This window comes from Moschus berezovskii, chromosome 3 (genome assembly GCF_049115385.1).
Source record: "Moschus berezovskii isolate FMDL1 chromosome 3, NW_MosBer_1.0, whole genome shotgun sequence".
NCBI classification, from domain to species: domain Eukaryota; kingdom Metazoa; phylum Chordata; class Mammalia; order Artiodactyla; family Moschidae; genus Moschus; species Moschus berezovskii.
In genome coordinates, this window is record NC_142462.1 from 31794641 (window position 1) to 31806863 (window position 12223).

The 12223-nt window shown below is 39.4% G+C and overlaps 1 protein-coding gene across 1 annotated transcript in view; it reads right to left on the reverse strand.

Moving 5' to 3' along the window:
- ANKMY2 (ankyrin repeat and MYND domain containing 2) overlaps positions 1-12223 on the reverse strand; it is a 46611-nt gene that overhangs the window by 12559 nt on the left and 21829 nt on the right. Inside the window, exons 5-7 of the mRNA XM_055420528.2 lie at positions 10272-10432; positions 5040-5254; positions 4023-4158 (exon numbers count right to left, since the gene is read on the reverse strand). Of these exons, the coding sequence (XP_055276503.2) occupies positions 4023-4158; positions 5040-5254; positions 10272-10432 (512 nt within the window). The remainder of the gene's footprint in view (positions 1-4022; positions 4159-5039; positions 5255-10271; positions 10433-12223) is intronic.

Here is a 12223-nt window from a genome sequence, read left to right on the forward strand (position 1 = left end):
ACCCTACAGCCTGTGTTCCGTGACAGGAGAAGACAGCACAATGAGAAGCCCATGCACTGAAACCAGAGTAGCCTCCATTATCTGCAGAATATCTGCACAGAATGAATGCCTATGGCAGTTGTGCTGAAAAGAGGGTGTGCATCAGAGAGCTTGTTAAAAACTGCCACAACTACAGAGACGCCCTTGCAGCAACGAAAACCCAGTGCAGCCAAAAATTAAAAATAAATGAATAAAAATTAAGGGGGAAAAAAAAATCATGACTGAGACATGTTCAAAATCTTCCCCAAGATGGGACTTTTGTAGGAGTCACAAAATAATGATATTCTCACAAATATACCAGAAGTAAAACTAAAATATTTTTTGCTAGAAATATGGCTATTAATGTGAACTACTGCCTCAGAAAAAAAAAAAATTGATGGTACAGCAGAGTAACCATGTGAAATCTTTCTTGTCACAGTTGAGTGATAAGAATTCTTCCTTACTATACAAAACCTTATCATTTACTTTGTTAAATATGTATCCTATAAAATCAGAGACCTTAGCTAGCCTTCCAGAAGTTAAAATATACACCTTCAAATGATAAAGTAAAATATCTTTAACAGTCTCATGTTACAATGCTTGAGCAGCATTTCTTAAATAGAGCTATGCCTCACACTTCCTGGTGAACTCTGACAGGCAGAAGCCAGAGTTCCATGACAGGCAGAGGTTTGGGCTCAGGCACTAACACTGTCCGAAAATACCACAGGTGATCTTCATGGCAGCTCGCCGTGAGAACCACCACATCATGGGACAAGGTTAATACTGCTTCAGAGGCTTATGAACTTGCAGAATACTGGAATCTGTCAGGCAATCAACAGTGGCTATCTGGGACACTCACAACCACAAGCATTGCAGATCAAGTCTTCAAGACAGCAGAAGTTTTCAAAGAGAGAAATGTTTCTAAAATGCATTAAATAAATATTATCTTGATTACTGATGACTCAGATCACTAGGATAAACATCACTCAAACACCATACTAACTACACTGTTCTATGATACAGGGCTAAGATGGACTGTTGAGTCCTACACTGACCTGCTTTGACTTTTTAAAAAGTACTCTGACCTGCTATTTTTAGTTTTTCTGTTTTCTCCCTTAAAGGTACAATGTCAGCTACATTTATTAGTGCTGGATATCTCTCAGTAGCCACTGTTAATTGCTTCTCTGATAAGCTTATGCTTTCCAGCTCTAGACCAGTTTTATTTTCTTGTCTGCCTAGGACAGGAATATGAGTTTGGAGGAAGAGTATTAGATGCCTTGCAACTGTGAGGTTATTAGCATGTGCATGATAATCCATATGGCTAAAGAATACTGGGTGGGAAAAAGGGAAAGGATTTGGGTCCCTAGTTCACTGTACCAGACTGGGTCTGCCTACCTTTGGGCACATATTTAATATGTGGATTAAATAAGCTCTGATCTATTTAATTCATAGTTGGCTGGAATATGATATGCACAGCCAAAATACATTCATAATTGATAAGCTACCCTCATAATACGCTAACTTTAAACTTCCAAAAACACCAAATAGCTAAGTGTATTAAGGAGCAAGCATAAAGAATCTCTATGTGAAATCATGGCAAACTCTTAGGAACAAATCAATGCATGAACTTCATGAAATCATCTTGTCTGCTTAGGCCTTTCTTCTTTAATGGTTCTGATTGGATGAAATCTTAATATATAAATGGAGCACCTGGAACTCATTTTTAGTCCTGATTTTTCAAACTGAGAATGAAAAAAAGAACAGAGAAGAACAGAAAGAAGGCAGAGAAGAACCAACATTGCCAGAGGGAGGTAGGAAGGCATGGATGCTAGCAGTGTCAGGATAAGTTTCTTGCCTAATACAGAAAGGCTGATAAGGGATTTCATTGAAATGTATAAAAGCATAACTGGTATAGATAAGGTGATCTGAAAGCTATGCAAAATAGGGAAGGCAGGGAGTGTCTTTAATACCACTTAAATACATGACGAAAGTAAGTAAAGAACAGACAATAAAGTTCAAATTTACTTTCCATAACTGTTAAATATAAATAGACTTTTTTTCAATGTGTGGAAAATTTATAAAATCAGAGGCATTAAGGGAGGATCTAAGAATCGGGACATACTTTAAAATTGTTTAGCAGGATACACAATGAGCTTTCCCATAACTCATCCTCTCACATCCCCCCGACAGGAAACCATCAACGCAGACACTCAATTCCTACTTCCATCTAGTACGAGATTTTATGCTGGTTTTTCACAAGCTACATATGAAAACAAACGTGGGTCTGTATTACGTACTGGATGTGATCTCACCATTGAGGTTTCACCGAGTCATTAAAAGTGTAAGTATTTATCCACTGTAACTATAATATCCACAGGACTGGAAAAGGTCAGTCTTCATTCCAATCCCAAAGAAAGGCAATGCCAAAGAATGCTCAAACTACCACACAATTGCACTCATCTCACATGCTAGTAAAGTCATGCTGAAAATTCTCCAAGCCAGGCTTCGGCAATATGTGAACCGTGAACTTCCAGATGTTCAAGCAGGTTTTAGAAAAGGCAGAGGCACTAGAGATCAAATTGCCAACATCCACTGGATCATGGAGAAAGCAAGAGAGTTCCAGAAAAACATCTATTTCTGCTTCATTGACTATGCCAAAGCCTTTGACTGTGTGGATCACAATAAACTGTGGAAAATTCTGAAAGAGATGGGAATACCAGACCACCTGACCTGCCTCTTGAGAAACCTGTATGCAGGTCATGAAGCAACAGTTAGAACTGGACATGGAACAACAGACTGGTTCCAAACAGGAAAAGGAGTACGTCAAGGCTGTATATTGTCACCCTGGTTATTTAACTTATATGCAGAGTCCATCATGAGGAACTCTGGGCAGGAAGAAGTACAAGCTGGAATCAAGATAGCCGGGAGAAATATCAATAAACTCAGATATGCAGATGACACCACCCTTATGGCAAAAAGTGAAGAGGAACTCAAAAGCCTCTTGATGAAAGTGAAAGAGGAGAGTGAAAAGGTTGGCTTGAAGCTCAACATTCAGAAAACAAAGATCATGGCATCTGGTCCCATCACTTCATGGCAAATAGATGGGGAAACAGTGGAAACAGTGTCAGACTTTATTTTTTTGGGCTCCAAAATCACTGCGGATGCTGATTGCAGCCATGAAATTAAAAGACGCTAACTCCTTGGAAGGAAAGTTATGACCAACCTAGATAATATATTAAAAAGCAGAGACATCACTTTGCCAACAAAGGTCCGTCTAGTCAAGGCTATGGTTTTTCCCATGGTCATGTATGGATGTGAGAGTTGGACTGTGAAGAAAGCTGATCGCCGAAGAATTGATGCTTTTGAACTGTGGTGCTGGAGAAGATTCTTGAGAGTTCCTTGGACTGCAAGGAGATCCAACCAGTCCATTCTAAGGGAGATCAATCCTGGGTGTTCATTAGAAGGACTTATGCTAAAGCTGAAACTCCAATACTTTGGCCACCTCATGCAAAGAGTTGACTCACTGGAAAAGACTCTGATGCTGGGAGGGATTGGGGGCGGGAGGAGAAGGGGACGACAGAGAATGAGATGGCTGGTTGGCATCACCGACTCTGTGGACATGAGTTTGAGTGTACTCCGGGAGTTGGTGATGGACAGGAGGCCTGGCGTGCTGTGATTCATGGGGTCGCAAAGAGTCGGACACGACTGAGTGACTGAACTGAACTGAACTGAACTATAATATCTATATTCTGATCTAAGGAAATACTGTGTATTAAACCATGGACTATATAAATGAAAGAAGAGGACTGACAGAGGAAAAACGCATAAACAGAAACAGTGTTAGCAGGCAAATTTATCTCCATGTTTGTTTCTGAAATTTTCCTTAAGATAATTATGCCTTTATTAGGTAACTAAATAATGCTAAGGAGAACATGCCTCTAATTGTATAAAATATGGTAATTAGATCTTACTGGCGGAGTTAATCTAGTTAGGAAGAGCCTTACGATTTCGACAGGAGCAATGCTTCGCACCAGCTGCTGGAGGAGAGTAGCTTCACAATAAGGAAATTTTCTGATACTTTCTCGAATGATCTTTTCTTGATATACTGGAAAGCCATCAGAAGCTCGACCTTTTAACAAGCTGAAAGACAGATTTAAAAGAGTAACTGGAATTCAATTACCAAATATTTCCTCCCAGCTGAACACATGAACTTTGAGTAGCTCCTTCCTCGCTCCGTGGGCCTCCCTGGTAGCTCAAAGGGTAACAAAAATCTGCCTGCAGTACAGGAGACCGGGGTTTGATCCCTGGGTTTCGAAGATCCCCTGGAGGAGGGCATGGCAACCTACTCCAGTATTCTTGTCTGCAGAATTCCACGGACAGAGGAGCCTGGCGGGCTACAGTCCACGGGGTTGCAGAGAGTCAGACATGACTGAGTGACCAACATTTTCACTTTTCTTTGCTGCTTAAGATTTTCACTGTATAGTCACATCATGAGGATTGATTCAATTCAAACTGCTATTCCACCTGCCCATTAGGCCAGGTCTTATCAGGTTTAGGAGCCCAAGGATGTATTTAAAAAGGTGACCCCTGACGTCAAACATACTAGACATTTATCAGATTAGCTAGTTACTTATTACCATGGCAGTTATTTGAACAAAGAATATAAACTCTGATTAAGTCACACCCTTCTGATTTAGTTCTCTTTTCTTAGTAAAATCATGAGAATCTGACCCCTGGACTTGGGCTACCTTCTAGCTGTATGATTTTACAAATGCTTTTTAACCTCTCCAAATTTCAGATTTCTCACCCATAATTTAGGATGGCAAAAATGTTGTAAATAGTACAGAATGGAATAATCGATCTAGTTTTAATAGGGCCCCTGGTTTCTGGAAGATTAAATGTGATCTCAACAATAACAGCTGCTGCTAAAATGTTTAATTTTTAAAGCCATAATGAGATTTCATACAATAAAACATTATCCATTTGAATGTATTTTATACATGACATGGTAAAAACTGTACCTTTTGATCAGAGTGTCCAATTTATTTTCTCTGTCTTTTAAGAAGTTAATACATTTCTGAAAGATACAGCTGATGTAATGCATTTTCATAGCCAGTACTTCATTCATGTCTCTTTGCTTCATACACTTCTCACAAATCAAATCCATCACCTTGTAGCATTTATTCAGAGCTTCTTCTTCTGCCAGCAGAGGATTCTCATTTATAAGCATCACAATCTAGAAGAAACCCCAGTGAGCTTAGAAATTCCATGAGAGATTTTTCCATGCTCAATTTAGGCAATCAGTTTTGATTATCAAATAAAGTCTTTCTCATGGTCACATACTTACTATGTTAATTCAAATAAGAATGCAAATTGCCACTGATCAAGTTGTAAAACTAATAACAGAAGGACATCATGAAATCTCTTGAACTCTGTATATCAAAGTTATTGTGTGATTTGCCATCCAGTTAAACTAAGTATTAGTTGGCCACTTGGAATCATGGTTTCTATATCTGTTAAAAGCACTTTTACTCAAGATAAAAGTGTTAGTCACTCAGTTGTGTCCGATTCTTTGCAACCCCATGAATTGTAGCCCATCAGGCTCCTCTGCCCATGGGATTCTCAAAGCAAGTACTAGAGTGGGTAGCCATTCCCTTCTCCAGGGAATCTTCCCGACCAAGGGACTGAACCTGGATCTCCCATATTGCAGGCAGATTCTTTATCGCCTGAGCTAGGGAAGCTCTCTTACTAAAGATAAGCATGGCATATTTGCACACCCTTTATAATCAGAAACAAATCACAGAGCAATCACTACTTTTAGCTAACATTACTGAGCGTTAGGATTTCATGGCTAGGAAAACCACAATTCTCATTCATTCTTGTTAATTATAAGCAAATGAGGTTTTTACAGGTGGAAGTCTAAAAATAAAAGGTGTATTGCTTACTAACTACATTTCTCTGTGGAAATTTTCCTAATATGCTTCTAGTCATTAATATGAATAGATGAACGAGGAAAGCAAAAATAGCTTTAAGAAGGGGATAATTAGACAGCTATCCAATATGATGCATTATGAGTCCTACACTTCCCAAATACACACAGATTAAGCCCAAATTCAGTGTAAGAAGGAGCATTTTCTTCTTAATTGATTGCATAGGACACCTGTACAAATCCAGATGACATAACAGTAATGTAAATATGTGGGAAACAGAGGCACAACTATATTCTCAGAGCAGAAAGTCATTCAGTATTTGTTAACCTATGTGTCACAGTAAAATACCTATCCCAGGTAACTGAAACATTAGGAAACAACACATGGCAGATTTCATGAATCAGATCCTTTTCTTTAGACAAGGAGCAAGGTAATTGTTAACTTAAGGAAAGCCCATGCCCAAGCCTCCTACGTGAAAATTTAACATAAACTAAATGTTCTTGTTAAAATAAGACTTTTACTTATTTCTGATCTTACTAAATTGATACACAGCCCAGTATTTTACTTCAAATATAGCACTCAATAATAAACTAGACTTCATTAAATAAGTATAATCAGAATTCTTATTGATAAACTTGCTGACAACTTCCCCTACCATTTATAATTCAAAAGTTAACTTGTGGCAGAGAAGAAAAGAATCATTAATTATTTATATTTCTCCTATCAACTGCCATGCCATCACTTGACGCCATTTGCTCAATATTTTGTATATATTATGAATCAAAGCATAGGATCTAAACTTGCATGTGAGAATTCTTAAAAAAAAAAAAAAAACAAAGCCAAATAGAACCCAGATTAATGATTTTTTGCTTAAGACATTAGACTCTATTTACTTTATAATATTCAGCAGTAATCCTCATGGACTGTAGCCTGCCAGGCTCCTCTGTCCATGGAATTCTCCAGGCAAAAATACTGGAGTGGGTTGCAATTCCCTTCTCCAGCGGATCTCCTGGACCCAGGGATTGAACCCAGCATATTCTTTACCATCTGAGCCACCAGGGAAGCCCAAACAAATGAAAAATGATATATATCCACAGCTCAACAATGAACTCATGGAAGCATTTATCATAGCTGCACACGAAAGAACACTTGAATTAGTTTCCTTCCTTTAGTCTCTGAAGTATTATAAAGGGATATTTCTTATAAAGGGAAACATTATTATTAATAATTACTGAGGGTGAATAAATAAATTCTGGGCTTAAAAATCATTTTAATAATCAAAAAACAGGATCACTTGCACACATTATCTTCTGATCACTTACAGACCCTGCTAAACTCTATTGTCATTTTTCCTTTTGCCTCTGTTTTTCTCCATTATAAACGTCTATATCCTGGGCATCAGCACAACTCCCTAAGTCCCTGCTGAAAACAAACATCCTTATTGCTATAGCAGCCACTTAACCTCCTCACAAATGTATCTGTGTTAGGTACACTGCGGCAAAAGGTGCACTGTTGGATCAAGTGTTGTACTGTGCTTATTTTTAAAGGTCTTTAATTTGACTGGTAGCTATTAGTTACTTTTTTATAATATGCCCTCTGAAGACCCATGCCAGCTTGAAAGGGGGTAAAGCAATGAAAATGGCCCATAACCAAAGCAACTGCGCAGCCTTTAACTGAAGTGTGGATAAAGAAAGGTTTTCAAGCAAAGAGACTATATCTACAAAAGGCAAGGCCTGGTCTGAAAGAAGGCACTATAATCATAGAGCAGTCTCTCATAAAACCAAGTGCTCTAAAAAGTAAAATGCAGGCTATTTTCGTTTATAATTTCTCTGTATAAATATACCCTTAATCTAACTTACACAAAATATGTGCCTTTAAAGATAACTGCAGGTACAATAATTCTTGGGATATTTAACCCTCAGAGACTAGGTTCTGTGTAAACATCAAAAATTACTCCACAGACCCAACTGTCACCATAACTGAAATTACTGTAATCTCAAAGGGTGGAAACAGACATAAGACACAGTGAATCAGAAACATATAGAAAACTTCTTTAAATCAATCAAACCCAAAATATCCTGTAAAGCAGTGGTCCCCAGCCTTTTTTGGCACCAGGGACCAGTTTTGTGCAAGACAATTTTTCCACGGGGGAGAGGGGGATTGGGGAGGAGATAGTTTCAGGATGATTCAAATGCATCACCTTTATTGTGTACTTTATTTCCATTATTATTACATCAGCTGTACCTCAGATTACCGGGCATTAGATCCCAGATGTTGGGGACCCCCGAGTCATGCTCAGACTGGAGGGGGAGTGATGAAGGCCTTATAAAACCACACACGTTCTCTACATTGAGAAATGCTGTGTGCCTGGAGAAACTCCTGTTTTCCCACCCCAGCCCACTCCACTCCTAATAGAAAGAGTACCACAGAGACAATGTCGTCATTTCCAAGAGTTCTCTCTTTCCTGCACGTGCTAGGAGGGAAAGAAAGACCAAAACAGAAGAGGCTAAGTATTTTTTTAACGGAATTTCCACTAGAAACACAAACACCTGTTCCATGGCAGAACTTCTTTTTTGCCCAGTGAGGATCACAAGTGTTGCATCTAGTGGTTCTTTCAAAATGTCAAGTAAAACATTCGTGTTTTGAAAAATAAAAACAGAATAGATTGCACTTGTCTATTGTGTGGGAAAGGATCTGCTACTTTGTCATCTCTCTTGATGATCCAGAACATTATTAATAACTTGGGGGAAAGGCCACATGAAAGGTATTTATTTGGTTGTTCCTCAAGCTTCAAAAGACCATATGCCAAGGGATGCAACAATAAAGTAATAATATTATATATAATTTATAACTTACATCTTTAAGTGTGTGTTAGTCTTCAAGAGTTACTTCATGAGGGCTGTCCACTTACTCTAATGACAATCAGTATATTCCAGATTTTTCTTTTGTAACATACTAAGGAAATCCATCTCAGTACATTATAATAACACCTTGTACTAAGGGAAAACTTCAGTTTTTGACCCAATATACATCTTGCTCAACAAATAGTTCTCAGGATTTTCCTGGTGGTCCAGTGGCTATGACTGCACTTCTAATGCAGAGGACTTGGGTCCAATCCCTGGTCAGGGAACTAGATCCCACATGCCACAACCAAGACCCAACACAGTCAAATAAATACATAAATATTAAAAAACAAACCAAAAAAAACCCCAAATAGCTCTGAATTACTATCAAATCTATACATTGTGAATGAAAGCATATGGCAGACACTGAAGTCTGAAACAGGTCTGTGCTGTTTCCTGAGATGACTCATGGAAAAAATTATATTCATTTGGATTAATTTTTTAAAACAATCATTTTATAAACAAAAAGGTCATCTATAAAATATGAAGAAAATAGCAATGGGAATAGTTCAGGATAACCCTTGAAGTTTCCCAGGTATGCTATGTGAACTTCCGAGTTGGTTTACAAAGTTTGAAAATCTGTGTGATTTGACTGTTTACTGCAAGAACTGTACTATTTAAATGCATCAGATACCTACTTGCATGAAAGAAATGTGTTCATGATTACATTTCCAAACACTGCCTAGAAGGATAATTACTGTACTGGATGCTGTTGGTCCCTCACCCAGATCTTCATTACCAGGTCCTATACCAGGTTCCTGCGACTGCGACTTTTGGCTGCTATGGCTCAGAGCTACCTCCTTCCTCGGAGAACTCCCTTCATTCAGAAACAGCCACCTCACTCGGCACCATCTGGGCAGCTGTCCTTTCCCCCTGGGGACAGACTTCAGCCATGACATGCTGATACAGGAAAGCCTGGCTCCCTTGCCTCTCTGGAGCCACTAATAAACAGAGCTCACTGTGAGACGAAGTGGAAGCTAGGTTTTGGCTGAACCCACCTCTCTGCCTTGCTCCTCCTCTTGCTCTGGTGTGTGTCCCTCACTCTCTTGTAGGTTTCAAACGAGAGCGCTACTTCACTGTATCAACTGAATGGGAGAACCTATCACAAGCTTCACATCAACAAAAAGCAACCCAGGACAATTAGGACCCCATATACTAAGAGCAGTTTAAATTCTAAAGCAATATATAAATGGGCTTCCCTGGTGGCTCAGACAGTAAAGAATGCAGGAGACCCGGGTTCGATCCCTGGGTCGGGAAGATCCCCTGGAGAAGGAAATGGCAACCCACTCCAGTATTCTTGCCTGGGAAATCCCATGGACAGAGGAGCCTGGTGGGCTGCAGTCCATGGGGTTGCAAAGAGTCAGACACACTAAGCACACACACTATTTAAACAGAAAGCAAATACAATAAACTACAGTACCTTGACAGGATGAAGATTTGTTGTAGTGATAATTTTGTGCAGTGGGCCTGCCAACTTTGGGGGCAGTTTCGGTTCTTTATCCAGTCCCTGGGGCTTAGTGTAATAATCCAGTTTCTCTCGAGGAAAGAAATTGTTGATTATAGTCACACAATCATGTTGACCTTTTAATAGGAAAATAGGAAATGTATTATTTTATCATTCAAAGTAAAGACACTGTCCGTTTTTTCATTATGTTGTTCTGTTTTCTGAAGTAAACGTGCATCAACGTCCTTAACTTTTAGGAGGGCAGAGAAGGAAGGAAGAGGTGAAATGTTTTAGGAAACATCTATAAGCATGCTTTTCGAAGTCAAGAAATAATCCCCTTTTAAAGACACAGAATCTACAATATGTAAGAAGATTATGCGGATAACAACAACAATAATAAAAAAGCAGTGTTTTACTTAAAATTGGCCCTAAATATTTAATACAAGTTGCACATAATCTAAATATTTCTTCTTCCACTCCTACACAAATGATGTTCGCTCTTCCCTAATCACATCTGGCTTTCTTACACAAAATTTAAATTTATTCTGTATTAACTTTCTTACTGTCATTATAATTACTACCCATTTCGTTAAGCTAATCTCTCCTCCCCTTGGATTTGAGAAAAGCTCGGCCTTTTTGTGAAATGAATTAGAGAAAAAGCTTTTGCTTCCGTAAGCTTGGAATCCACACTGTGGCTCCTCATAGATCCCTGTGCCACTTCTGGAAGCCAATCCCCAGAGGTAAAAACTGTTCAAGGAAAGCAGAACCGTCCATGGAGAAGCTGGCAGACTGATTGTATGTTCCTGCTGCTTCCTCCCCACTGGCTCCCTCTCCACTACTTCTCTGGAGCAAGGAAGTGGCCCCTCTGGACAAGCAGGGCACATCTGCAATTGCAGGCTTTTCCAGGAATCTCTGCAAGACAGACTTCTTCCTCCTTTCTGCCTGATGAGGGCTGAGGGACCTGTGACAGAGTCCTGCAGAGCAGACCCAGATGCCAGGGCTCCGGGAGAGGGGTCTGCTCTGGGTGGCCCGTGTGGCCCCTGCCCACTTGTGTATGGTCCAAGGAGCATCTGCTCAATCCTGCTGACGACAGGTGACTTGCAGGGGGACTGCACTGTGGGCCAGGTGGATCGTTGAGGCTGGTCAAGTTCTCAGCTTGCCCAAGAGATTGAGGATAACCCAAGAGTTGTGTCTCAGCAGAGGCTGAAATATTTCCTGGTTTGTTGACCCTGGGTCCAGAGGTATAGAGAGATGGCACAGCCCTTCACGGCTCCATGACCCTGTCAGCTTTACCTGACTGCCTAGGAGATGCAGACCCAAGTGGATCCAATCTCGAAAAACTATGCAATGTCTCCAACAGATGGCCTCTTCCGTGGAACATGTACTGTAACATCTACTACAACCACTCCACGACCAAACCATAAAGACAGCCACCGAGGAACACTTACGCAGATCAATCACTGTAAGTAAAGAGACTCTCATGGACCACAGAGAGATTCCATTTTTAAAAGTTAATAGGCAAACTGAGAAAGGTAATCCTGGTTACAATGTAGAACTAAAATAGTAATGCAGAAGATGAAGCAGATAAAATATCTCAAAATAGATAAAAACTAGGATATAGAAATCACTACAGGAAGGATGAGAGAGCTGAAAAAAACAGATCCGGGGGAAAAAAGAAAAGAAATGGATGGCAAATTAATAATTAAACAAATGATAAAACAACACAGTCATTTGAAAGCAAATTTTAGTAGTGATCACGTATCATTTTTGGTGTTTGATGCTATTTGTAAGCACTGAAACATCACTTTCTTTTTCTTTTTTTAAACCAGAAATCTCCATTATATACATCTTGAAAAGTCAAACAGTAACAAGAAATACTAAAAATACAAAGTGTTCTGTTTGGAAAGATCATTTCTACCTACACAATT